This window comes from Monopterus albus, unplaced genomic scaffold (genome assembly GCF_001952655.1).
Source record: "Monopterus albus unplaced genomic scaffold, M_albus_1.0 scaffold37.1, whole genome shotgun sequence".
Lineage (NCBI taxonomy): Eukaryota > Metazoa > Chordata > Actinopteri > Synbranchiformes > Synbranchidae > Monopterus > Monopterus albus.
The window spans coordinates 996719-1020837 of NW_018127917.1; the positions used below are offsets into that span (position 1 = coordinate 996719).

General features: G+C 39.4%; 1 protein-coding gene across 4 annotated transcripts in view; it reads left to right on the forward strand.

Annotated features, from left to right (window-relative positions):
• Positions 1-24119, forward strand: part of ksr2 (kinase suppressor of ras 2) — a 102355-nt gene that overhangs the window by 64614 nt on the left and 13622 nt on the right. For 2 of the 4 annotated variants that reach the window (XM_020598244.1, XM_020598247.1), the window contains 12 exons: positions 1313-1333; positions 1603-1712; positions 3088-3256; positions 3944-3985; positions 6213-6282; positions 9935-9983; positions 12219-12580; positions 17649-17745; positions 17831-17964; positions 18659-18793; positions 20608-20737; positions 21581-23114. In XM_020598244.1, the coding sequence (XP_020453900.1) occupies positions 1313-1333; positions 1603-1712; positions 3088-3256; positions 3944-3985; positions 6213-6282; positions 9935-9983; positions 12219-12580; positions 17649-17745; positions 17831-17964; positions 18659-18793; positions 20608-20737; positions 21581-21727 (1466 nt within the window). In that variant the 3' untranslated portion in view covers positions 21728-23114. Of the gene's footprint in view, positions 1-1312; positions 1334-1602; positions 1713-3087; positions 3257-3943; positions 3986-6212; positions 6283-9934; positions 9984-12218; positions 12581-17648; positions 17746-17830; positions 17965-18658; positions 18794-20607; positions 20738-21580; positions 23115-24119 lie in introns of those variants that run through there. The other 2 variants (XM_020598245.1, XM_020598246.1) reach the window with 2 other exon arrangements.

Genomic DNA, 24119 nt, shown 5'->3' on the forward strand with positions numbered 1-24119 from the left:
CAAGTTGAAAGAGTACCCTCACCTAAATTTGCATCACCCCAGGCAATTTGTGTCTAATCACGCCCACATGCATCTTCTAATGAATTTATATGCAGTCATGGTTCCTCTAAAATCACCTTGCATTCCTCTGAATGCACCTTGATATGTGTTCGCTTGGCACAGGGGCCTGCTGCTATGGAGAAACGGGCCTCCCAGTGCAAGCAAAGTTGACTGATCTAAATGCGTCTTAGCAAGCCTTCGTTCAGGAATCACCTGGTTTTGTTCAGAGTCAAATGACGCGTTAACCACAGAAGTCACCATGGCTAATGTCAAGCTAGCCGTTGAATGTCCACAAAGTGTCATGTATGACAAACCTGGGCTGCATAATGAAAGTAAATTAAAGACTAATTTAGCAAACAAGTTAAAGCACAGTTTTTGCTCTTGACTGGTGACATAATGTAAGTGCTTTTTCAGTCAATGATATGAGTAGAATGGTTACAGTTTTTATGTGACTTGCCCAACTATCCCAAACTGAAGGTCATTACTGTTCCAAGCCTGCACCCTAAACACCCATATGCTGTTGGTGGTTTGTTCCTTACCCTCTGATATGACCTATAGGAACATGCCAACCGCAGGTGTGCCAGGCCTTTGTCGTCATGGTTACAATAATAAACACACTGTTAAAGTTGTAGAGTGGTCATGGATAAAACAAACAAAATTGATTATTGGTTTGAAATGGAAAATAAACGGCGCTTTTTCATGTCAGAGTCCTGCGTTTAGTCACCTCCTCCCTGTGCATACGTTGTTGCTCTTCAGCCAACATGCCTGGCTTATATTTGTGCTTATAATTACTAGGGCTGCTAGGTTTTGCCTAACAATCAAATAAAATGAAAGTGTGGGTAGTAATAAGCTGCTTGCATACAGTAGAAACGCTGTCATTTTTTAGGGGCAAAAAGTCTCCAATGAGCCAATCACTTCAAAACGAGTTGTGTGGATAATTACTCTGCGGAACCAGAAGTAGATTTTAAACCCGGCTGTATTCTGCCCTTATTATTATTAATATATTTTAATGTATCTGAATCCTTAGAGCTATTAAAAAGACATTTTTTCACTTAAGTCCCTATTAAGAAAGTGAAAGAGCCTCTGCAGGTTTAGGCAGATAGACAGCTATCTGCTGATTAATTAAGCCACTTAGGTTTGACAAATGTGACTGCGTCATGCACTGTTTGTACTGACACAGGCAGCACTGAAAAAATTCTCATTATCTGCTGTCAGAATTGAGATTCTTTTGTCCTCTCTCTGCCTCTCCCCCTCCCTTTCTCCCCCAAATAAGATCACCAAGGAACAACTCAAGGTAACGAACACTAATTAGACTTCTTCTACCCTGCTTTAGTAAGGGAAAGTGACAGTTCCTAATGACATAGTTTGCTTAAGGAAAGTTCTTTTTAACAAAGTGCTTGTATGCGATAACAAATGGGTGGTTTTCAAGAAGGGGCAACTTGCTCATTTTTCACATTAGAAATACAGCCTGATTAAGAGTTTCTCCTACTCTGCCTCAATGTGTATTGTTCAATTTTGGTCTGTTTAATTTTTAATTACATTTTTTACAATTTATTTCTGTAGTAGCTCGACTGGTACGGACCGAATCAGTGCCATGTGACATCAATAACCCACTCAGGTACACAGACCTGCACATCAGTCAGACGCTCCCCAAAACCAACAAAATCAACAAGGTAGGTGTAAAAAATAAACCGTGTATTACAGTTTATGTGTAACCTGCCCTACATATTACATTTCTTCCATTTTTGGAGGCTGGAATATGGTTATGAGTCATCCAGAGTTTCCTAGGGGATCATGAATCTGTATGAAAATATCTTCAGCAGTACTGATGTTTACACAGATGGATTTGTTTTCATACACTGAATATTTTGCAACCAGCACATCTAACAATTTCTGTTCCGTTCCAGAGGAAAAAGTTTATCACAAGATTCCCATTCTGGTAACGCTTTGATGGAAATCTTGTGAACCAAATGTGCATGAAAGAAAATGTGCTTTTTTATACATTAGTCAATTTTTGTATTATCAAACTGTCATGTGGAACCTGTGGAGGTGCTGAATGTGAGGTTTTAAGAAATGTTATCTTTGCTATATGTTGTTTATTCAAGAATGTTCGAAACTATTTCACCCTGAGTAATTTTCCATCTAAGGATGCATAAGCATGTAATGTTTACATGCTTTGTTGTGACATTAGATATTTCACAGTGAAAGATAAATGAACAGAGGATCACTGTGTGTGCAAAGCAGTGATAACATTAACACCTGACACAGCTCAAAACGTTTCCACTCAAGGTCAGAGGTTTGAATACAGTGGTGTAGATCTTTGAGGGGCTGCAGGATGGTTCAGAAAATTTGAGTTGAAAGGACTAGATTCCCTGGAAGTCCTAGAAGTGCATGCTTCATAATGATTATGTCTACAAGTATTTCAGTTCAGTGAAGTGCTTTATATAACTCCCACTAAGTTGCAAGGAGCTCCAGGCAGTAATTAGTGACCAGATTAGGGTCTGCGTATATACTCTAAATACACTTTGTAAAACTTATATCTTTGTTCAGAAATGTAGAACTGGTAAAATCAGAAGTGAACAACGGAAAAACTCAAAGTGAGCAGATGCAAAGGAACAAAAGCACAAATATGATGAAAAAAATACATGTGACGTAGTTTTCTTGTTTCAATTTTAGCTAACCTTGTTTTCTTGGATGTTGGAGCATCCTTGAATGCATCTCTCAGGACTGTTTTGGGAATGTTTCCTGTTCACAGCAGAAGCTCCACACAATGATAGCATAAAAAGTAAAGGCAGCAGATTGCTCATTGTGATGGATTACCACTGTCAGGCGAGTTTCAAGTTCTGCAAGCTGATTTTCATACAGTACTGAAATTAATGGAAGTGCTGCCTGGAAGGTAGAAAATCATGCTAGAAACTTGATGATATGATTCAGAAAAAGGGTAAGAATAAAGTAGAGCACAATCTTCTATGATTAAGAGACTAAAACTTGCAAAATCACCACTGGAGTTTGGAGAAACCATCGGACCTTTCTTTTTTTCTGTCTCAGGATCACATTCCAGTCCCTTACCAACCAGACTCCAGCAGTAACCCCTCATCCACCACCTCCTCCACCCCGTCCTCTCCGGCTCCTCCCCTGCCCAGCAGCGCCACACCCCCCTCGCCATTGCATCCCTCCCCACAGTCAGCACGGCAACAGAAACAGTTCAACTTGACAGGTATTTGAATGTGCAAGACCTGAATACACTCGAATTTACATGTTAGACAGGGTTACCACAGAGGACACTATTAACCTTTGGCCTTGACTAACATTTTGCAAGGCTATAAATATATCCAGTGTTCATCTTGGATAAACATCTAAAAACAAGCTTGAAAATAATAGAAACAAGACATTCTGTTTCAGTGATTGTAGTAAAACAACAAATGTACACTAAAACAAAACGAAATATGGATGTCTGTAAAATCTAATGACAATACATCTAGCAGTTGTTAAGATGCTGAGATATTTCAGTCTGAAACAAAAGGGTGGACTGATGGACAATGTTGTTCAAAGAGCAATGCTGCTAGCCTGGCTAAAAACATGGCTAACAGTTTTATGTGTCAGAAAACGGTCCTAGACCAACTCCTACACAACTTACATGCAAATTTATGGCATATCCGAGTAGCCCAGTATGAAAATAGTACTATATGGCATGCCGGCACATGCAGTCACTAAATAAATAAAGGAAGTGAAAACCAAGTACAAAGGAGAGGTCAAATGGTTAATCCAAATAAATTAATAATGAGAGACTAAATTAAATTTGAATGTGTCTCATAAATCTTTTATGAACTAATCTGAGTATAAACTAACAAACAGATATGAGCTTCAGATCAAACTCCAGCTCTCCTGTTCTCTCTTTCTGCAGCTTCCAGTTATTTCAAATACAAACAGCAGTTCATCTTCCCAGGTAAGAACCTTATAATTGATCATTACCCCTACCAATAATGCACTGTGACTAGACGAAGATGAGTGAGGAGGAGGAGGGTTTTTTTGATGTTGCTGGTGATTTTCATCTCCTCACCTTGGTCTGCTTTAAGACTGTCAGCCCCTGCACCCACTCATTGTTTGTCTCATTTGGGCCTCCTAATGATTTGTCAGTGCCGAGATTCTTTGCTTTTGCCTACACAGGTACCACACTGTCTTTGCTCATTTGGCAGGTTATTACAGCCCAGACAACCTGGAGTGGTGCGAGGAAAAGAAAGAGGTGTTATTGAGATCTAGGGAGAGGGAGGTTTTGGAAATGCATAGCGGTACCCAGGTTCTGATTATTGTAGCTGCTTGTACTTTGTCTGTTTCTCAGCTAAAGGAAATCAGCTGCCTCTATGAGCTGCATAACAACATGGCCAAACACTGCCACTTACTGTTAGTACCATCAATCTAAACCCATGCTGTGAATGGAACTAATTTCACATTCATGTCATATTAAATGTATTGCAAATACTGCGCCTTGTTTAGAAATGAAAACAAAACACATTTATATAAGCCTCCAAGGGGCGATTACAGTATAACTTAAAATTTAGTCATTCATTGTTTTTTCACAAGTGCTCATTTTTTGTGTCACAAGGGGCTTGAGTATATCGCAGCATACTTTTTTTTTTTTTAAAGAAAGCAGCAACACGCAGCAGAAGTTGTCAGCCTGTCACAGGGATCGCAGACACACAAGATGGCTCAGATTCACATCACTCCTATCCTCCTAGCCTCCTGTCCTCCTGGCTTGCTGGTCTTTGGACTAAACCCAGGCAAACATCAATGCAGCCTCCACACACAAGACATAATCAGGTCCTCCTTGCTGCGTAGTAACAATGCCAGCTATTGATGCACTGTGCTACAACAAGAGGGATTTCTGTGGTTCCCACTTTGTGTCACTGAGTCTGCCAACACAGGCGGCAAGAGCAACGGTGAATCCTGTGATGTCTTCCAGAGGTAGAGACAACCTAATAGCTGACTGTACCGCTCCTTACATGTTGAACAGGAGCACTTCCAAAGAGTAGTGGGGTGAATTCAACCTGCTCTCTCATTCTCCAATAATATGACAAGCTCCACAGTCTCCGCTACATATTCTTTTATTGTGATCAAAGTAAACGCGCTTTAAATCCTTGATAAGACACATACTGTGATGGTGCAGTAAAATTATATCACATAATTGCTCTGCACCACAGTGTCACAGTGTTCCCAACATGGGGACATTTTCTATAAAATACAGTATGTCAAGAAAGAAATGCAGACATCAAATATGGTTGAGAAAATGTGACTGATTTCTATTGTACAACTAACATTCTCCTTGCTGTAGTCGAACTCCTTTAGATATCATCATACTTACTTCCTTATTTATTAAGTTATCTATTTATTGTTCCTTTCGACTTGATGCCTACAACAATTTCCCTTCCATCCATCCATGTTATATAATGAATTTGATGCCTGAAAAATGTCACATGTTCAGGACATACAGTGTGTAACAGTGTATTCATTTGGTCAAAGTAAGTTTGATTAAAAATGTTGGAGATAAAGCAGTACAGTATAAAAGTTGGCAGCGTATCAACCAGTAATCAGGATTTTTTAATCATTTTTTCATGTTCATGTAGATGTTTACCAGCCAGTTTCTTAATTGGGATAACCAACTCCTGCTGTGATAGATGCAAAGTAATGTTGATTAAAGAGAGTATGTTTTAGACACCAGTCCTCTCACACAGGCTCCTGGATTCTCACCAAAAATGCAACCTGAAACATAGGTAATGATTTCAGCATCACATTTCTCCATTGGTAGCACCACCATAACACTAGGCACATGTGTTGTATGTGGTCAGGCTGTATCATGCTTTAATTGTACAGTATTTCTGTTTTTAATTTCTTTATTAGGTAAGCAGCACGTGTGAATGTTTACCTTGGCTCAGCAAATAGGGGACAACTCCTTCTGATCTCTGTGTTTAGTATGTTAGAGAGTGACAGTACTTTAGCTGTGAGGAGGTTTCAGTAGAGATGAAAAAGAGAAGACGTCTGAGCCTCTCTTCACCTTTCACCCTGTATCTGTAGCTGATATCTCTTCTAAGACATGGAAAGCAACTGTGTTTAGAATGATTTAGTACTGAAATACATTTTTTTTTGTCTAATTTGTTTGATATTTTGTGGCTCTCCAGATGTTGCTCCAGAAGCTCCGCCCAGCAGAGCGCCGCAGGTCATTCTGCACCCTGTCCTATCTGAACCGGGGTGAGTAGAATCTACTGCAGAAGTAATTCAATAACACCACATGGCTACATTTAAAGAAATTAAGAAAGTACTTCTGATTGTCAGCAGACCCACCTCTTTTCTCAGTTACCTTCCTCTCATCTGCATGCACCCTCGTCTCTCCTTCTGCTGGTCAGAGACCAGGTCAGATGTATTGGAGCACAGTTATTAGGGCGACGATTGCAATGTGAGGGCCGACATGACGAATACTCAGAGACTAATGTTGGCATGGCCTTTACTTCACGCTACACTTGGGATGCCATTTGGATTTCCACTGGCTCTTTGAAGGAAGCCAGTGGTCACAGGACAACGACCGGAAGAACAGAAGGAGTGATGAGATACCTTTCGACCCAGATGTTAATTAGATTAGGATCTATCACAAGAAACAGGGCAAGAGAACCTCTGTCTATAGGCAGATGGCCAATGTTGATGAAATATGAAACATATCCAGGAGTTAGTAATGGATTAATCAATAGCAAATAATGCCACAGTTAAATTTGATTTTCAAAATATCAGCACAGTCTTGAAAAGGTCCTAGTTAGTGGAGAGCAAAAGGTATTGATGTTTTTGAATTAGTAGCTATACTGTACAGTACATATTAGAAATATACTTAGAATAAAAAAAAAATGACTGCGTTTGAAGTCTTCATGCCATGTTACCGTAGTAGCTACCAGCTGTGAGAGAAAAAGTGGGAAGCAATGTCTGGAATGAATAGGAATCAGAAGAAATTAAAAGTCTGCAAAGAGGATGGCATGTGTGCAACACAGTAGGCTCCAATTGTGTTGGAGTACCCTGATTATTAGTGGCACATTCATTAACATAACAGTTATGATGTGAAAAGGATTATTATCTGTATGTTCAGAGAATTTTAAGCGACTGGCTGCCAGTTTTGCATGAGGTGTGACAATTGTCTGTAGGAGTTTTATTCTGTAAAGCAAAAGGGAGGATGAGGCCAAAACAGGCTGGCCTCTGCAGACACACTGGGGCTGACTGAGTTGCAGATGTGTAGACAGGGGGACCTAGTCATTTGCATTGTGATATTCTTTGTAAATATTTGTACATTATATTTCCAAATGGGAATACAGCCTAGTAAAGTTGGCACAGCTGACCATGAAACAACATTTATTTTGTTGTCAAACCTTCTACAATTACAACTCCCGTGTTGCTTTAACCACTAAGTCCTTGGATATCTTTTTGTTATTTGTTAGCATATTAATCATTGCTTAATATTTGTCAAAATATTCAGAACAGCTGATACCAATGTAGCTAGACATGTTTTACATTCTCTAAACAGCCAGTTCAAATGGGCAAAGAATCACCCTTTGGACAGAAACACGTAAGCCTTAAAAGTCTCCTACAAATGCTGAATTATTCTGATGACTGATGATCACTCTTTTACTGTAGGGTAAAGGTCATGAGCGAGGTGAGAACGGTGTTGGATAGTAAGCTAGTTCTGTGGTTCACTTGCCCTGGGCAGCAGCGTGCAGGTTTCTGCTCACTGAATTTTATAGCCTTTTTTTTTTTTTTTTTGTTCAGGTGTAATCCAGGCAGATGGGAATATTTGAACTTTTAACAAATATTCGCTGTGTAGAGATGAGCACAGATACCTTGCACAACCTTTTTCCCACCGTTTTGTGTTTATGTGACCTGTACTGGGGATTAAATCAGCTGAGTGACTTTATGTCTCTTTAGCTGGGCTTTTGGCTGCAAGAACAGAAAGCAAGCAATGGTGTTTCCCTTAGGGTCTCTGGTAGATGTGTCAGGGGGTACATCAGGGGCTGAATCTGTTTTCCCAGTTCTGTTTCCAATCCATCCTTCTTGCAGGGGGTTGTGTAAAATATGAATTTCCCCAGTGGGATCACTCAATAAAAGCAGCACGTTTTTTACCTCGACTTTTCTGCTCATTCTTGATCAAGCTAAACATTTAGAAACCATAAAAGGAGATCATGAAACTGGGCAGAAAACATATAGAAAATGTTTTAATTCTCTTATTTCTCATTTTCTCACTCTCATGCTCTGGTTCTCTGCCTTTTGACAAATGTGAATACATTACCATGGTTATGAAACCCATATCCTTCTGATGTAATTAATGCTATTGTCCCTCCTTTCCCACATCTTTGTATGCTCTTACAGTGGCAGCTGACAGATTTCTTTGGCATTAATGGCCTCATCCCAGGGTTAATGAGGGCCTGTCTCAGACCCCAGCAGCCGGCAGGATCCCCTCATTAGAGCAGAGATCGAACAGTGGCGGGGGTCCTTGGCGCCATAGCAATCACATTATTTTATGCACTGACTCACCTGTGATCTTTGGGTCCAGGCATGCTTTGTGAACTAATGTTAAGATACTACAGAAAGGTTGTGGGAGGTCATGCGCTGATGTTACATAGCCAGGGTTGAACAGGAGAAGTGGGTTCATTTGTGTTGTGTCACTGGCATCGACAGTGTACAAGCCCAGGTCAGGAATTAATTGAGATTCAGGGCGAAAATGCACTTCAAAGTTCATAAAATGGCTGTGAAACTTAATATTACGGTCAGAAAATGGCACCAATAATTAGGAGTCATTTTATTCATTTACAATATCCATCAAATAGTCGTCATATGAATGTGTTTTTGCCACCTGCGAGCCACTGCAGGTCATTTACAATATAAAAGTCTGTGGTCCACTAATTTTTTTAGGGTTATTTGAAAATATTTTGTAATTTTTTGTAGAGACAACCACAACTTGACTGAGTATAACAGAAGTAAAGAAAATGCAACTATTTCAACAAAAACAAGATTGACAAAATTGGGGAAAAAAATCCTAAAAAAATTAAGGCTGGACGATGGACTTATCTCTGCCGGTCTGCAACGATAGAAAATAAATGTGTTAGGATTCAATCTTAAACACATCTAAGTGTAAAAAGGGCTTTGTAGTCACAGTCATAGCTCTTTTCATATTCATTCATATTTCCCCAATAAATCCTTTATTCCTGTATAACAAATGGATTCTGCATCAATACAATGTTTCGTGTCTTGGTAAAAGAAGACTGTAAAGATTGTCCACTCACAAAACAGGGTGGCAAACAACCTTCAAAATTCAAGATTAAGATAAAGGCAGTGTTGTAGTACTCAAGTCCAGGACTTTGGCTTGAGTCCGACTCCAGTCCAGATTTTCAGGACTCATGACTCGACTTGGACTTCAGCACTTATGGCTCTGACTCAGACTCGAGCATTGATTGCATAAGGAAGTTGGAGATAAGAACCCAGACTTTTAATTTCAATGATAATATACACTTGCCTTGATTGAACACAGGTGTGGGTGCAAGATCAGGCTGTACCACCAATTACAGTATATCATTATACAGTATACTGTATGAACACATTTCATCTGAAAATGTTAGTATTTACAAGATTCATTTGGTCACATAGACTAATAGGATTTAAGTGTGCTAAACGTGTCTGTCAGAATGAAAAAATGGACCATTCACTCTTTGTTAGAACAATAAAACACCATTCAAACCAGATCAGTGGAGCAAAAATGACTTATTAATTAAAACAAACAAAAATACAAAGACTTATCAGTTATATACAAAGGATAGCTAATTTATTTGCCTTTTCCTTTGTTTATTTCTACATCTACTCTTTTTGCTTTTAGGAATGAAGGCAACCCTTTACTTCAGATCGAAGTTGAGCCTACATCAGACGTGAGTCCTTCTGTTCTTCTTCAAGTGTGACCTTTGTAATGTTTTGGAATGTGATTTTTCTTCCTCACATTTTGTCAGTAATTTTGTCGGTGTGAAAGCCAAATGAAGACAAAATACAGCTCTCATCCCGTGTTGAAGTCATTTGCGTCGTTCTCTCATTTAGCATAATTTGGCTCAGCTCTTCGAGGAGCCTCCAGGTAAGTTATGCATCAGAAGCAGCAAGAAGGAAAAAAAACTTGGCTGCACTGATCATTATTGCCCTTCCTGTAACAATGATATATTCTGAGAAAATGTGATGCAGATTGCCTCGAATAATATTCCACCAGGCATCTTTGAACAGGTCACTTTCACTCCTGCAGTACATTATATTTAAAATCAAATCAGAATAAATCATCCGGTTTCTCCCTCTAGCCATTTTCCCTTTTCATAAATGTATTTTTATTGGTAATAGGCTAAACAGCCATCGGTATTTCAAATGCATACGGCTTGAGAAACATTTAGAATTTAATGTAAAGGCAACATATACATATGGATATGATAGTTTTGTTTTTTAAAAGCCATAGCAGAGAACAGAATAGGCCTGACTTCATTATTATTAATGGCCTCAAATACATTTTTGCACCTTGGAAAGAGTATCATTGTGGAATACATCATAGATGAGTCATCTCCCATCATTCTTTTGCATGACTGCAGCCTTTGGTGAGGAGCTGATGTCAAACAGTGGCCCGCTTTCATTGGGTGTTTTGATTGTTAACAGTAACATCCTGCAGTTGAAGGGTTGACAGTGGTGGCCAAACCACTGCCCACCAGCTCCTGGCCTCCAGTTCATCGCCTCCCATTGCCAGCAAGAGGCTTGTTCTGCAGGCTTTCCCAGCTTGTGAGCTGCTGTTGCCCTTTGTTTTCACTGTTTCTGATACCCCCAAGGCTTTTATCATCTTCCATGTTAACTATGCTGGAAACTATCTGCATCCAACCTAAACTGGGAAGAGCCAGGCAGGCCAGCCTTTGTCACTGCCACCCTGGACCGGTTCCAGGTACTTGGTGACTTTTCCCTCCTGTGCTTTATCATACCCCGCCTCCCATGGGACATTTAATTCAATGAGAATGATCTCTATTGCCTGTTCAAGATGACCATGTCTAGCCTCAAAGATGCTTGGATGACTGGGTGGAACTGCAGCTTCCTTGCCCACTTTAATTCCCCAACCCTTTGGGCTTCTGGTAGGAGCTGTACTTGGACTTTCTTGACACGAGCTTGTCCCACTTTTTCTCAAGTCTTTCCTTCTCCAGTATGTCTTCTAGAGCTGGGATCACTTTGCCATGCTTGAAACCTGTATCTCCCTTGATATGAGTGCTGTTTTGCAGCCTTTTCACAGAGCTTGTACTGTGGGTCTTCTATTAAGCTCCACCTGTACAGGTTTGGTGGTGAAAAGATAAGAAATCCGAAGGGCAGCAGCTTCTAGAGTTGAGCCCATGAGATTTTCCTCTTCGGAAGGACCCACTTTGTCCCATTTCCACTGCCTGTGCCCTCTGATTTTCTTTCTCCAGGTGTGATACCTGTGCTTTACCCATTGATGGAAATGGGTACTTCTAGGGCATTGACTTCCTGTGCACAGGTTTCCAATCCTTCTGTGCTATCACTGTGTCTCCTGTCCACTTTTCCCTGGGTCTTGTCATGACTTCTGCACTTCTAACCTGCCCAGTCTTTGCATATAATTAGTACCCTGTACTTTTCCACCACCAGTGAGAAGGGGATCTGGAGCTGACCCGATAAAGCCCTACTAATACAAAGCTAGGACGGATTACGAGCCACCTTCGCAGGCTCTTGTTTACTTTTTTCCCCTGCTCTTTTCAAAGCTGTCATCAGGACTTCAGAGACAGTCTGTAGCTAAATCAGTTTCTGTATCAGGCCATGTTGCCAGATTAATTTCCTGTGACGTCACTGCAGTACAATGCTGGAGGTCAGAATTGCCCTAAAATTAAAGATAGAAGCACTGAAAATATTCAGTAGTCATTTATAAAAATGGCATGACTCCGCATGGCACTACAGTTGGCAAATTTTACTTCGTGTAGTCTAAGAGGTTTTAGCAGGTTTTAATTCTCAGGTTACTGAATGGCATTTGACATCTTGGTAGAATATTTTAACTCTACTTGTTTTAATCACCACACTCACAAATTTGTTAATCTGTGAAATGTTGGCCTACATCCACAAAAACAGTTAAATCTGTATTGACACAGAATGAGGAGGGGAATGACGAAGACTCTGGCGACGAGTTCGAGGAGATGAACCTCTCGCTCCTGTCAGCTCGCAATTTCCCACGCAAGGCCAGCCAGACCAGCATCTTCCTACAGGAGTGGGACATCCCATTTGAGCAGCTGGAGATCGGGGAGATGATCGGTAAGGGACGCTTTGGCAAAGTTTTCCATGGACGCTGGCATGGGGAGGTCGCCATCCGCTTGATTGACATTGAACGTGACAATGAGGACCAGCTCAAGGCCTTCAAACGCGAGGTGATGGCCTATCGCAACACACGGCATGAGAATGTGGTGCTATTTATGGGGGCCTGCATGAGTCCACCACACCTGGCCATCATCACCAGGTAAGAATAAAGGTATAACAGGTTGTACTGTACAGAAAGCCCAGATATCAGCCTTAGAGATGCTGTAGATTAAACCTGCTGAGTTGTCATATCTCATACATACAAGTTTAATGTCCACAAGTGTTATTACACTACCCTGGCAAAAAAAAAAAAGATAAAACCATTAAGCAGTGTTTTGACTTAGTCAACTTAGAAATCAACACATTAAATACATGCACTAATCAACACTCAAGCTGCAAATTAAACCTCAGAAGGAAAAAACTAAATGTCTCTAAAGTTTTAATGCTACCCTGCCTCCATTCCCAATGTGTTTTTTTTTTCGTAGCACCTCCATTTTCCTTGTTAATTACTTTGATAGTGATGGTGTCCATCAACAGCACACTCAAAAATCAAACTTATATTAGTATGCATAGACATTTTTGTTTATAGTTTCTTTTTCAAGTGTGAACATAATAATTACTCAAACCCTGCTTATCTGGTAAGGAATTTAATGCAGCTTTTGTTTTGAAGGTGTCTCCAGTCCACATGTTGAAGTGTCCCTGAGCAACACCCTGAACCCCCAGTTACCCCCTTTTGATATCACCGGTGTGTGAATGTGTGTGTGTGTTTGTGAATGGGCAATAGTGTAAAGCACTTAGAGTGCGCTTCAATGTGTAGAAAAACATTAAGTATAAGACTGTTCACCATTTGCTGCACAGTGCACAAAACCATATAAGCACATAAGAACAAATATATTATAAAAAGGATGATAAAAGGAAGAATGTCCATAAAAATGAAAGTTGAATACAGTTATTATATATACAGTATGCTATTGCAACTTTAAGTAAATATATGTGATTGAATTTTAGTTCTTACTGTACATATACAGGGATTGAGGAAAAGTGTGAAATCTGTCAAATCTGATTCATCTTCTTCTGTGTAATATGATTTGCAGATGTGGATTATATTAGAATTGTGGCTAAAGCCTAATAGTGCAGAAGTGTTTGAAAAGTATGCATTTATCCATAGAATTGAAAATGTTTCACTTATTCCTTATTGTCTGTTGAGTGTCCTGAAAGTCAGCACAACAGCTCTGAAATCTGGGGTTTATTCTGCCTCTGAGCTCTAAATGCTTGTTCTGCATGTTAACCAGCTGTTGGGTCTCCAGAGTTGGTCCTTATCCCCCTGAGACTTGTTTTAGATTAGCCACAGATCTGCCCCCCTCTGGGACAATGAGTTTAGAGCAGCTGACATTACAGTGTGCAGAGGTTATGATTAGAACAGGGGGTGAACCACCCACACCTGTGTTTGTCTTCACTACAATGTAACAGCAGATAATACAAGTGTACCAGGTTGGGGTGAACTTGAGTGAATTCTCTCATGTAGAGAACAACTTTAATTATTTCTTGGATTAGTGTTCAAAATGTATTTTCCTCTTTATAACAAAGAAGCCGGGGCAGTGTTCCTAACCAAGACCATCACAAGGAACACTCTTATTTAATTAAGTGACATAGCTAATAATGTTCAAAAGGATATTTGCCACTCTGGCACTGTTATCCACAGGATGTGAACAAAAAAGGAAACCGCAATAAAATAATAACTTACCCTTTTGTTTCTTCTTTTTTCATCTTTCATTTAAGAAGAAATTAACTTCTTTTTCTTGTCTATTAAGAAAGAAGTTAAAAAGAAAAGCAAGAGAGGGATTTTCATGTTGGTTTCACAGCTTCTGGAAACAAAGTCAAATGTAAAAATTTCACTCTATTCCCATCACATTCACAGTGGTGGTAAATGTGTTTTAAATAACTGTCTGACTGATTGATTCAGATGCGTGATTGCGGTTGACGACAGTTGAAATTGCCATGAGTGCAGGGGAGCTAACACGTGAGATGGCTGCTGCTCAGAAATCCTTGCTGCTGATTGCTGAAATAATAGGAAATGTCAGTGCAACAGGTGGCTTTGTTATCCACCAGGAACTCAAACATGCAGTCTTTATTCTACTCTTGCAGCACAAAGTGCAACATGACAAGCCTGTAAAATTAAACCAAAGTAAGGTTCATCGGTTTGTTAAGAATGAGGGCTTTTAGGCCACATTAGTTGAAACATAAAATATTGATTGTCTCGTTTATCTTCGATTGTTTCATTTTTCATAAGTGACTGTGGATTGATTTTGCTGAGCTTACCGATCACAGAGTCATCTGTTATGTTACTGCTGGGCTTTGCTCCATGAATCCATAATTACTTTGTGCCAAAGCACAGACGTGACTGTCAGCATGTTCCAGTGGCTTCACTAGCTTTTCCTCACCTTGCTTATAGCTTGTTCACATGGTGTTGGTCTGTCGTAATGTAATCGTACTGTCATAAGTCATAATGTTTACTTAAAGGTTTTGGCTGAGGCAACACTAAAGCCATAAGCTGCATTTTTGTGTTGAAAAGCCCCAGACAGAAGAAAACTTCTAAAAATGCCGCTTTAATGAATGAACTGTTGGTGTCAGGTCCTTTTCTGGTCACCTGCATGGCACGGTCGGGGTTGAGGGCTTCAGCTGTGAGGCAGGGGGTGGTTGTAGAGCTGTCATATTAATATGCTGTTGTGATGGCACCCTTCCTGAAATATGACAGCACCTCCACGAACCACAGTGTAACAGCTTCACCCTGGAACTGAGTGGGCCCAGCTTTCAGTTCAGACTGAGGACATTTTATCTTTTAACACCATCTCAAGCTACACTAACACACTGACACACTCTCACACATGTAGCTGCAGGGTAAGGTAAAGTTGTGGTTTGGTTAAAAGTGCAAAAACCATATTGAGCATTTCAAAGGTGAGTGGTTATATGAATTGAATAGAGCAATGTGAACTGTGGAGGTGAAGGGTGTCATATCACCAGTTATTTAAAAAGAAAGTGTGTGAAAACCTAAAACTCTGAATGCTGCAAGAAGCTGTACAAGAGACAAAGCAGTGACAAAAAAGCACAGGTAGAAGATGAAAGTATCATGACATTATTAGAAGCGTTTTTGCATTGTTATGCCACATTCACTTCAGTTCGTACAGGCTGTAAAAACATAAACCTCTGACAAATAACCGGTTTTCCAACAGCTACAGTATCAACCATTTGCTGAAACTGTTCACAGGTTGGTGCCAAAATGACAGTGTAAATAAAATGTATTACACTCTCTAATAGTTCTGATTTACGTTTAAAAAGGAGCCACTGTGCACAGTCTTTAACAACATGTTCCTGTCTGGTTTAATATGTTAACATATCTCCATGTATGTAACATAAAAGAGGCAAATTTAGGCCTCATTTACATACTAAGGGTATGATAACCGTATTAAAATAATGCATTTCCCCTCCTTCTATACTGCCAACATGCCTTTAATGCAGATATTATGGCACAATGACACTAATTTTATTTTCAACTTTCAACCTAAAGGCAATCAGAGGAAATGCCTTAAGACAATATACAAAGAGAAACACAGCAACATAACATTTTGCATATACAGTGGGCACAGAAAGTATTCAGACCCCCTTAAATTTTTCACTCTTTGTTATATTGCAGCCATATGCTAAAATCATTTAAGTTCATTTTTTTCCTCATTAATGTACACACAGCACCCCATATTGACAGAAAAACACAGAATTTTTGACATTTTTGCAGATTTATTAAAAAAGAAAAACTGAAATATCACATGGTCATAAGTATTCAGACCCTTTGCTCAGTATTTAGTAGAAGCACCCCTTTGAGCTAATACAGCCATGAGTCTTTTTGGGAATGATGCAACAAGTTTTCACACCTGCATTTGGGGATCCTCTGCCATTCCTCCTTGCAGATCCTCTCCAGTGCTGTCAGGTTGGATGGTAAACGTTGGTGGACAGCCATTTTCAGGTCTCTCCAGAGATGCTCAATGGGAAGGACTCCAAGATGGTGAGAAATACGATTCTCTGGTCTGATGAGACCAAGATAGAACTTTTTGGCCTTAATTCTAAGCGGTATGTGTGGAGAAAACCAGGCACTGCTCATCACCTGTCCAATACAGTCCCAACAGTGAAGCATGGTGGTGGCAGCATCATGCTATGGGGGTGTTTTTCAGCTGCAGGGACAGGACGACTGGTTGCAATCGAGGGAAGGATGAATGCGGCCAAGTACAGGGATATCCTGGACGAAAACCTTCTCCAGAGTGCTCAGGACCTCAGACTGGGCCGAAGGTTCACCTTCCAACAAGACAATGACCCTAAGCACACAGCTAAAATAACGAAGGAGTGGCTTCACAACAACTCCGGGTCTGTTCTTGAATGGACCAGACAGAGCCCTGACTTAAACCCAATTTAGCATCTCTGGAGAGACCTGAAAATGGCTGTCCACCAACGTTTACCATCCAACCTGACAGAACTGGAGAGGATCTGCAAGGAGGAATGGCAGAGGATCCCCAAATGCAGGTGTGAAAAACTTGTTGCATCATTCCCAAAAAGACTCATGGCTGTATTAGCTCAAAAGGGTGTTTCTACTAAATACTGAGCAAAGGGTTTGAATACTTATGACCATGTGATATTTCAGTTGTTTTTTTTTTTTTTATAAATCTGCAAAAATGTCAAAGATTCTGTATTTTTCTGTCAATATGGGGTGCTGTGTGTACATTAATGAGGAAAAAAATGAACTTAAATGATTTTAGCATATGGCTGCAATATAACAAAGAGTAAAAAAATTCAAGGGGGTCTGAATACTTTCCGTACCCACTGTAAATGGGATTTAAATAGTAAAAGGGCTAAAAGTAAGCTAAGACTGAATTAAACAGCATAAACAACAAAATCTATTCTGCAGTGTAAGAAATGGATGAACTGTCCCAAATGTAATTTATTAAAAAGCAGTGGCATCAATGTGCAGCAGTATTTTATTTCCTACGATGGTAGATGGTTTGTAGTGGTGGCAAACACCATCACCACCCATTCCTGTCAACTGTGGGACATGAGTAAAACATTCCACACATTCCACATGTTGGTTTAAAACAAAGAGTGATTACTGTTTGTCAAATGTTTTGACATTTAAAAAACTGATGACATAAGTCAACACAGTAACTTATCCTGTCCTTTTCCCTCAGCTTGTGTAAAGGCAGGACATTGTATTCTGTGGTGCGGGATGCCAAGGTTGTCCTGGATGTTAACAAGACTCGACAGATTGCACAAGAGATGGTCAAGGTAACACAGCTCAGCAGTGATTCCCCAGAACGTTTGAGCACTGCACATCATATTACAGACATGTCACATTGCTCTCTGCCCCCAGGGGATGGGCTACCTTCATGCTAAGGGGATCCTACATAAAGACATGAAATCCAAGAATGTGTTCTATGACAACGGCAAAGTCGTCATTACAGACTTTGGACTCTTCACCATATCTGGGGTTCTGCAGGCTGGCAGGTAATTCCTGTATGCTCAGTACACATCACAGACTGGAGCACTTTTTTAAACCATGTGAAATTCCCACTTCTACAATGAAGAACACAAACAGTGTTAAAGAGAGGTGTTCGAGAGAGAGAAAAAGAGAGAAATCAGGTCAAGGATGTGCAGAAAAATTCAATAGTGTTTGAATAAAGCTCACAGTACAGACAGTATACAGAGAAATATCATATAAAGAAAAAACTGAATTGCTGGTAACAATCAAAACGCTATAAATTGGCTGTCACTATTAGAGGATTAGTGTGAACTAATGTAATGACTTGTCTTTGCTTGCACCCCTTTGTTCTCTTTACATTGTAGTGTTAGGATTCAACAGGCTTTCAGTGACATGCCTTTGATAGTGTACGGTTTACCACGGACTGTGATCAATACTTTATTTAGCCCATCTTGCGATAATGTCATTGCCACGCAGCCTACAGGTGCCGTCAGTAAAGAAAAAGACATATAGCAATGGTTTAAAAACACATGGATGCTGTTTTGTGCTTAGTCGCTGTTACAGAAGCTGACTGGAAATTGTCTAAATATGCCAGCGCACATCATCGACTTACCGTATAATGGCTCCGTGTAATGAAAATGGAGCACTGTAACCCTTTTAATTGTTTGGCTGCATGATACAGCAAATCTGTAAACTCTGACAACGTTTCTCACTCTGCAGCCGAAGAGAAGACAAACTGCGGATCCCCAACGGCTGGCTGTGTCACCTGGCCCCAGAGATCATCCAGCAGCTCTCTCCGGACACAGAGGAGGACAAACTTCCCTTCTCCAAGCAGTCAGATGTCTTTGCTTTTGGGTGAGTGTCCTCTTAGTTGGAGGATGATAGTTAACGGAATATGTGTTTGAATTTAATAAGACTTACTTATTTTTACAGTGCCCTAAAACTCTACATCACATGACAGAGTCAACTCTAATTAACAGATCTCATTATAGATACAGATTTTCACTGCTTACCACGCAAAGACGTAGATAAAGTAATAAATGGTGATTTTTAAATGACAATTCTGCTTCAGTTTTTGTCCATCTTTACATATTCAACCTAGTATTTTATTGAGAGCACAGTTAAGAATTTTAAAACTTAATTGCTTAAAAATTTTGACATATTCCTGATTACGGAGAAGATGCTATAATCCCTGGAACAGTGAAGGTCTCAGCTGCACAGGTGGTGATGGGGGTTTTATATTCAGGGCAGCAACAACAGCAGTTTGTGTAAATCAAATAGAAGAACTCAACCTTCACCGATTGAGCATCCATGGAAAATAGATTACACCAGTGAATCCTGTCTGAGCAACAATAATCAAATGGAACTTTAGTCAGACAGATGGTAACCTGGTGCCAAACATGGATATATAGTTGCCATTTTGTGTCAGGTTTGTTAAATTCTCTGGTTAAATCATACTGACTTTTCTCAGATCTGATTCCATCTCGATTGCCTTTCAACTGTATAGTGGTCCTTGTGACTTTGATGAGAAATTCTGCTTTAAAATAGGACCAGGTGTGTGAGCTCTTGTATGCCCTCAGGCTTCATCTTCGTCACTATAGTTTAAATAAGGCACACGGTACAGTATGTGTTAGGAAACTCAATTTCTGGTCACACTGCAACATCCAGATCCCACTTACTGATGGGGATATGAGAGTGACCTTTGCTGATTCCTATGACCTATACCTTTGGGGAGAAATTGTTTTGAAGCTCTTCCCAACATAGTGGGTTTGTTTGCCAGTCAGAAATGGTGAGAATGTTGCTTACAGAAGCTCAGGTCTAGATGCCATAGTAAAGACACACAACAAATCAAATCAAACTAAATGATCAATTCATAAAAACCTACACATACTAAAAAGTTACTACACTCATGACATAATGCTAAGGCACGAGAAGGCTAACAACATCAGATCCTGAGGTCACTTTTACCTCTTGCAGGTATTTGATCAGCCATCTAATCTTTCTGCAAAACTGCCCAAAATGTAACAAGCACCTGCTTACCTCGACTGTCAGTCCAACGTGTCCCTATTCTCCTCCTCTGAGGCCCAATTTTAAGTTTGTCCTAAGTTGATTAAAAGTCCCCACAGCTCTTTTTCTTCCTGCACTGCCACTACTGATTCATTTGTGGGGGTGGACCCTTCTCTGCTGACTCCTAACACAGTTGCATTTTCAGATGGTCCCACATATGGAGGATTCATCTCTGTATCATTCTTAAGGGAAGAGGAGTACAGTGCTGGCGCACAATGTCCAGCTGCTCTGTTAGGCCTAGAGGTGACCTAGAGGTGACCTGTGGCTGTTTTAAATATTCATCAACAATTAGCCATCTTTTTTCCCCTACTCCTGGCAAAGAACTGTTTTTGTGCTACTCAAACTTAATGCACAGGAGCAGAATGATAATTTGCTCTGGAATGGTGTTGTAAACTAACTTTGCACAAGTGGTAATTAAAAATGGGTTGTTTAACTTCTGGATGAAATTGTTCTTCAAAACATGAATCACAATGCATCTGTGCAGAATCAGTTGTATGTTAATCTGAACACTAATCATAATCATTGAGTTTGATGGTTTATGGATGCTAATAGTGGTAGCACTGGCCGGGATATCAACCCTTATATATTCTCTGTCTTCACAGCACCATTTGGTACGAGTTACATGCACGTGAGTGGCCTTACAAGAGTCAGCCAGCAGAGGTGATCATTTGGCAGATTGGCAGCGGGATGAAGCCCAACCTCGCCCAAACTGGCATGGGGAAAGAGATATTAGTAAGAGCTTTTTTTTTTTATTTTCAAATGAATCTGTAGGTTTTGTCAAACTCAGATACATACTTTTAATGTTTAAGTGCTCTGAATCCTGGACTCTTTTTGCTTTTACATAATCTATAAACTTTGAACTGTTAGCTTTGCATGCTAAAGGCAATAATCAATATGTGGCTGGGTTGACAGAAAAGCTCTTAAAATGATTAAGATGAAATGCAGGAACAGAGTTTTTATAATGAGGCTTATAATTTCAAAGTAAAAACTTTCTATAGACGGTGCTTAAATATGTGTGGAAAAATGCCTTTATTGTCTGTCATCTTAATTAAAGATAAAATAAGCATTTATTAAATTCAGGCTGTGGTAAATGTAGTTGTTTATAAATTAAAATTACAATTAACTGAAATTGTGTGCTTTTATTTACATAGGGTGTCAGATCAGTTAGTCTTTTAATCCAGAGGTTTTCAGAGCCTGAGACTGTGGGACCACCCTCAGAGAAAATTATCACAGCTGATACATTCATGTTTGTAAGTGACATGTATGCAGCTCGATTTGAACACCGCTGACATCCTAAACTTCCACTCCTGCACAGATTTAACTGAAAGTCACATGCATACAAGAATAACAATGTCATTTGTGTGACAGCCAAATCACACAATTCTCTTCAAAAAAGAAAAAAGTCTGGCTACAATGTGTTCCTTCCAGTTTGGCTCGATCAGAGGTTTCTCCATAAATATCCAACAAATGTGAAACGTGCTCACCTCTCCACTGACCCCCATCGCTCAGAGAGCTCAGCTCCTAAAGATGTGATGTCTGACAGCTTGGTTTTCCATGTACCTCTGTATTTTCCAGGACATTCTACTCCTCTGCTGGGCATACAAGCCAGAAGAGCGGCCCAGCTTCTCCAAGCTGGTAGATTTACTGGAAAAGTTGCCAAAACGGAACCGCCGGCTTTCCCACCCAGGGCACTTCTGGAAGTCAGCTGAGTATGTCAAATGAGTTAGGGCACAAAACAGCAAACAGTCAGTAACTATTAAAACACAGCCGCCATAACTGTACATAAATAACCCACCTCCTTAAAGAATGCACTGAATCCAAAAGCCAGCCCAGTGATGAAAACTGCCTGTGCTGTGTGTATTTTCATGGAATGTTGGCATGTGTGTGTACAGATAATTTGACTGTCCAGCTTCTCAGAGCAGTCGGGACTCATTTTTTCTTTGGTTTGATTTCAACCATACTGGATATTTTTTCGTTATCTTTTTTGTCTTTTACTATTGACTTGATCCCTTTATAATATTCTAGTTATTTCCTGGATGTTTCTTGCTTGTAACTTTTGACTGATCATCCTGAACTTTAAAAACACATGTTTAAGAACAAATGTAGAAAGATTTTTCCATGTCATCTTTTTTTATTTTGAATGAATGTAACTGTTGTACATCACACATTGTATATTTTCATAACATTGTCTTGTCATTCCTCATGTCTGCCATAGTCTCTCATGCGGATGTCTGTACAGGTTACATGTTTGTCTGAAAGCCTTTATTTGACGTAAAAATGTACCGTACCCTTTGAATGTGAAGAAGCCAGCGCCCCTGTCTGTGTGGAGATGTGTTGGCACAGTTCTTTGGAGACTGTTCTCTGATCAGCCTGTGCTTTGAATTTTACCTGTGAACATAAGCGAGACATTTGAACAATAAGATCCTGTTGGAAAAGTCATTGTTCAGACCAGGACTCCCTCACTTTACACTGTTTTGTGAAATCACTGACACTTGAAATGTATCTCGTCAACTGTTGCAGAACTACATGTAATTATCCCACAGAAATGCTTTAACTGAGCCTCCCATGCCTATTTCACATAAATACTGTATATATATTATTTTATGTTAAATGTCCAATAGTAGGTATATAATATAAAAGACACAGATCAAAGTCTAAAGCTTGCTACTGTATAATCAGTGCAATAATTTTATTTTATTCATTCGATTCATGAACTTTGTAAACCCTGATCACTTACAAAGTAGTGAAAAGTTTTCTGAGTAATATAAGAAACCGTTTTCTAAAATAATTTGAAACGTATCAAAGATCTGATGAGTGGGCCTGGGTCTGAAGACTAGAATGATTTGAGTTCATACAGGAAAAAGACATTTTAAAATTCTCAGCTCTGTAATTACGTAACTGTTAGATGCATAAAGGCCTTTAGAAAAGCAAAACAAAAACTCAGTAAAAAACCCAGAGTAAATTTTAACTTGTTTAAATTTGTTTCTAGTTGTTTAAAAGCAATATTGTAGCTGCTTTGAATTGGAGCAGTGTATCATGCTTCAAGAATTTTTATCCAAAAATAATCACAAACAAAACAATTACATATTTAATTGTGTTTGATTTGATTTGATTTGAATTGATTTATTCTTTCAAGCATGTAAAGACAGTTGATATGACAACACACATAATTTTACACATATCCAACAAATGCTAATCCAATATCAATTTGCTTATACCTAGTACATGCTTGAATGGAGTAGGAAGAAGTCAGACTTACCCAGTCCTACCCCATGACATCATCTTACCATCATTGGTTTGCAAGCAATAAATGATTCACTTCTATAATTATCTTCTCCACCACACAAGTAATATACTAAAGAATTAACATTCGTACACCACACCCACAATGTTCCATCTAATTAATCATTGAGCCTGTTCTTGCATTTATCTTGATTGACACAAACCTTTACATTTATTAATATCAATTCTATTACTTTTTCTTATGTCCGCACTTAAATTATTCCATAGTTTTACCCTACTTATGGAAATACAAAATCTTTTTTTGGTTGTACGTATAGCATGAATTTTTAAATTTAACTGACCCCATTTTGTTGCTCTATGAATGAATACATTTCATAAACATCATCTCATAAACACAGTATGAGTACACATTTCTAAAACTATGAAAATTGTTTGTGATGATAGACTCTTTCATTCCTAGCTAACAAAACAAACTACTCAAGCACTGTTTAATTACTTTTATTAGTATTCTACCAATTGCTTGTATAAAGGTATATTCAGACTGAATACAAAGTGAATTTTAAACACAGCTTGGTGGCATACAAAGCCAACTGATTAATGACTAAAGTAGATGGTAGATATACTAAAGGTGAAGATAATTAAAGTGAGACCATGGAAACTTTGGCTGATTTGAGATCACTGCAGCTATAAGAGAGAGTTATGAGATAATGCTAAAGGCGATTACCTTTACCATTATGTTTGCTAAAATGCCAATCTATTGTAAGAGTACATAGAAGTCGCAAACTAAGGCGCAGTTCAATAAGTGTCAGTGACATAGCCTTTGCTAACATTAGCCACCATGAGCTACAGTCATGTATCTGGATTATAAAGT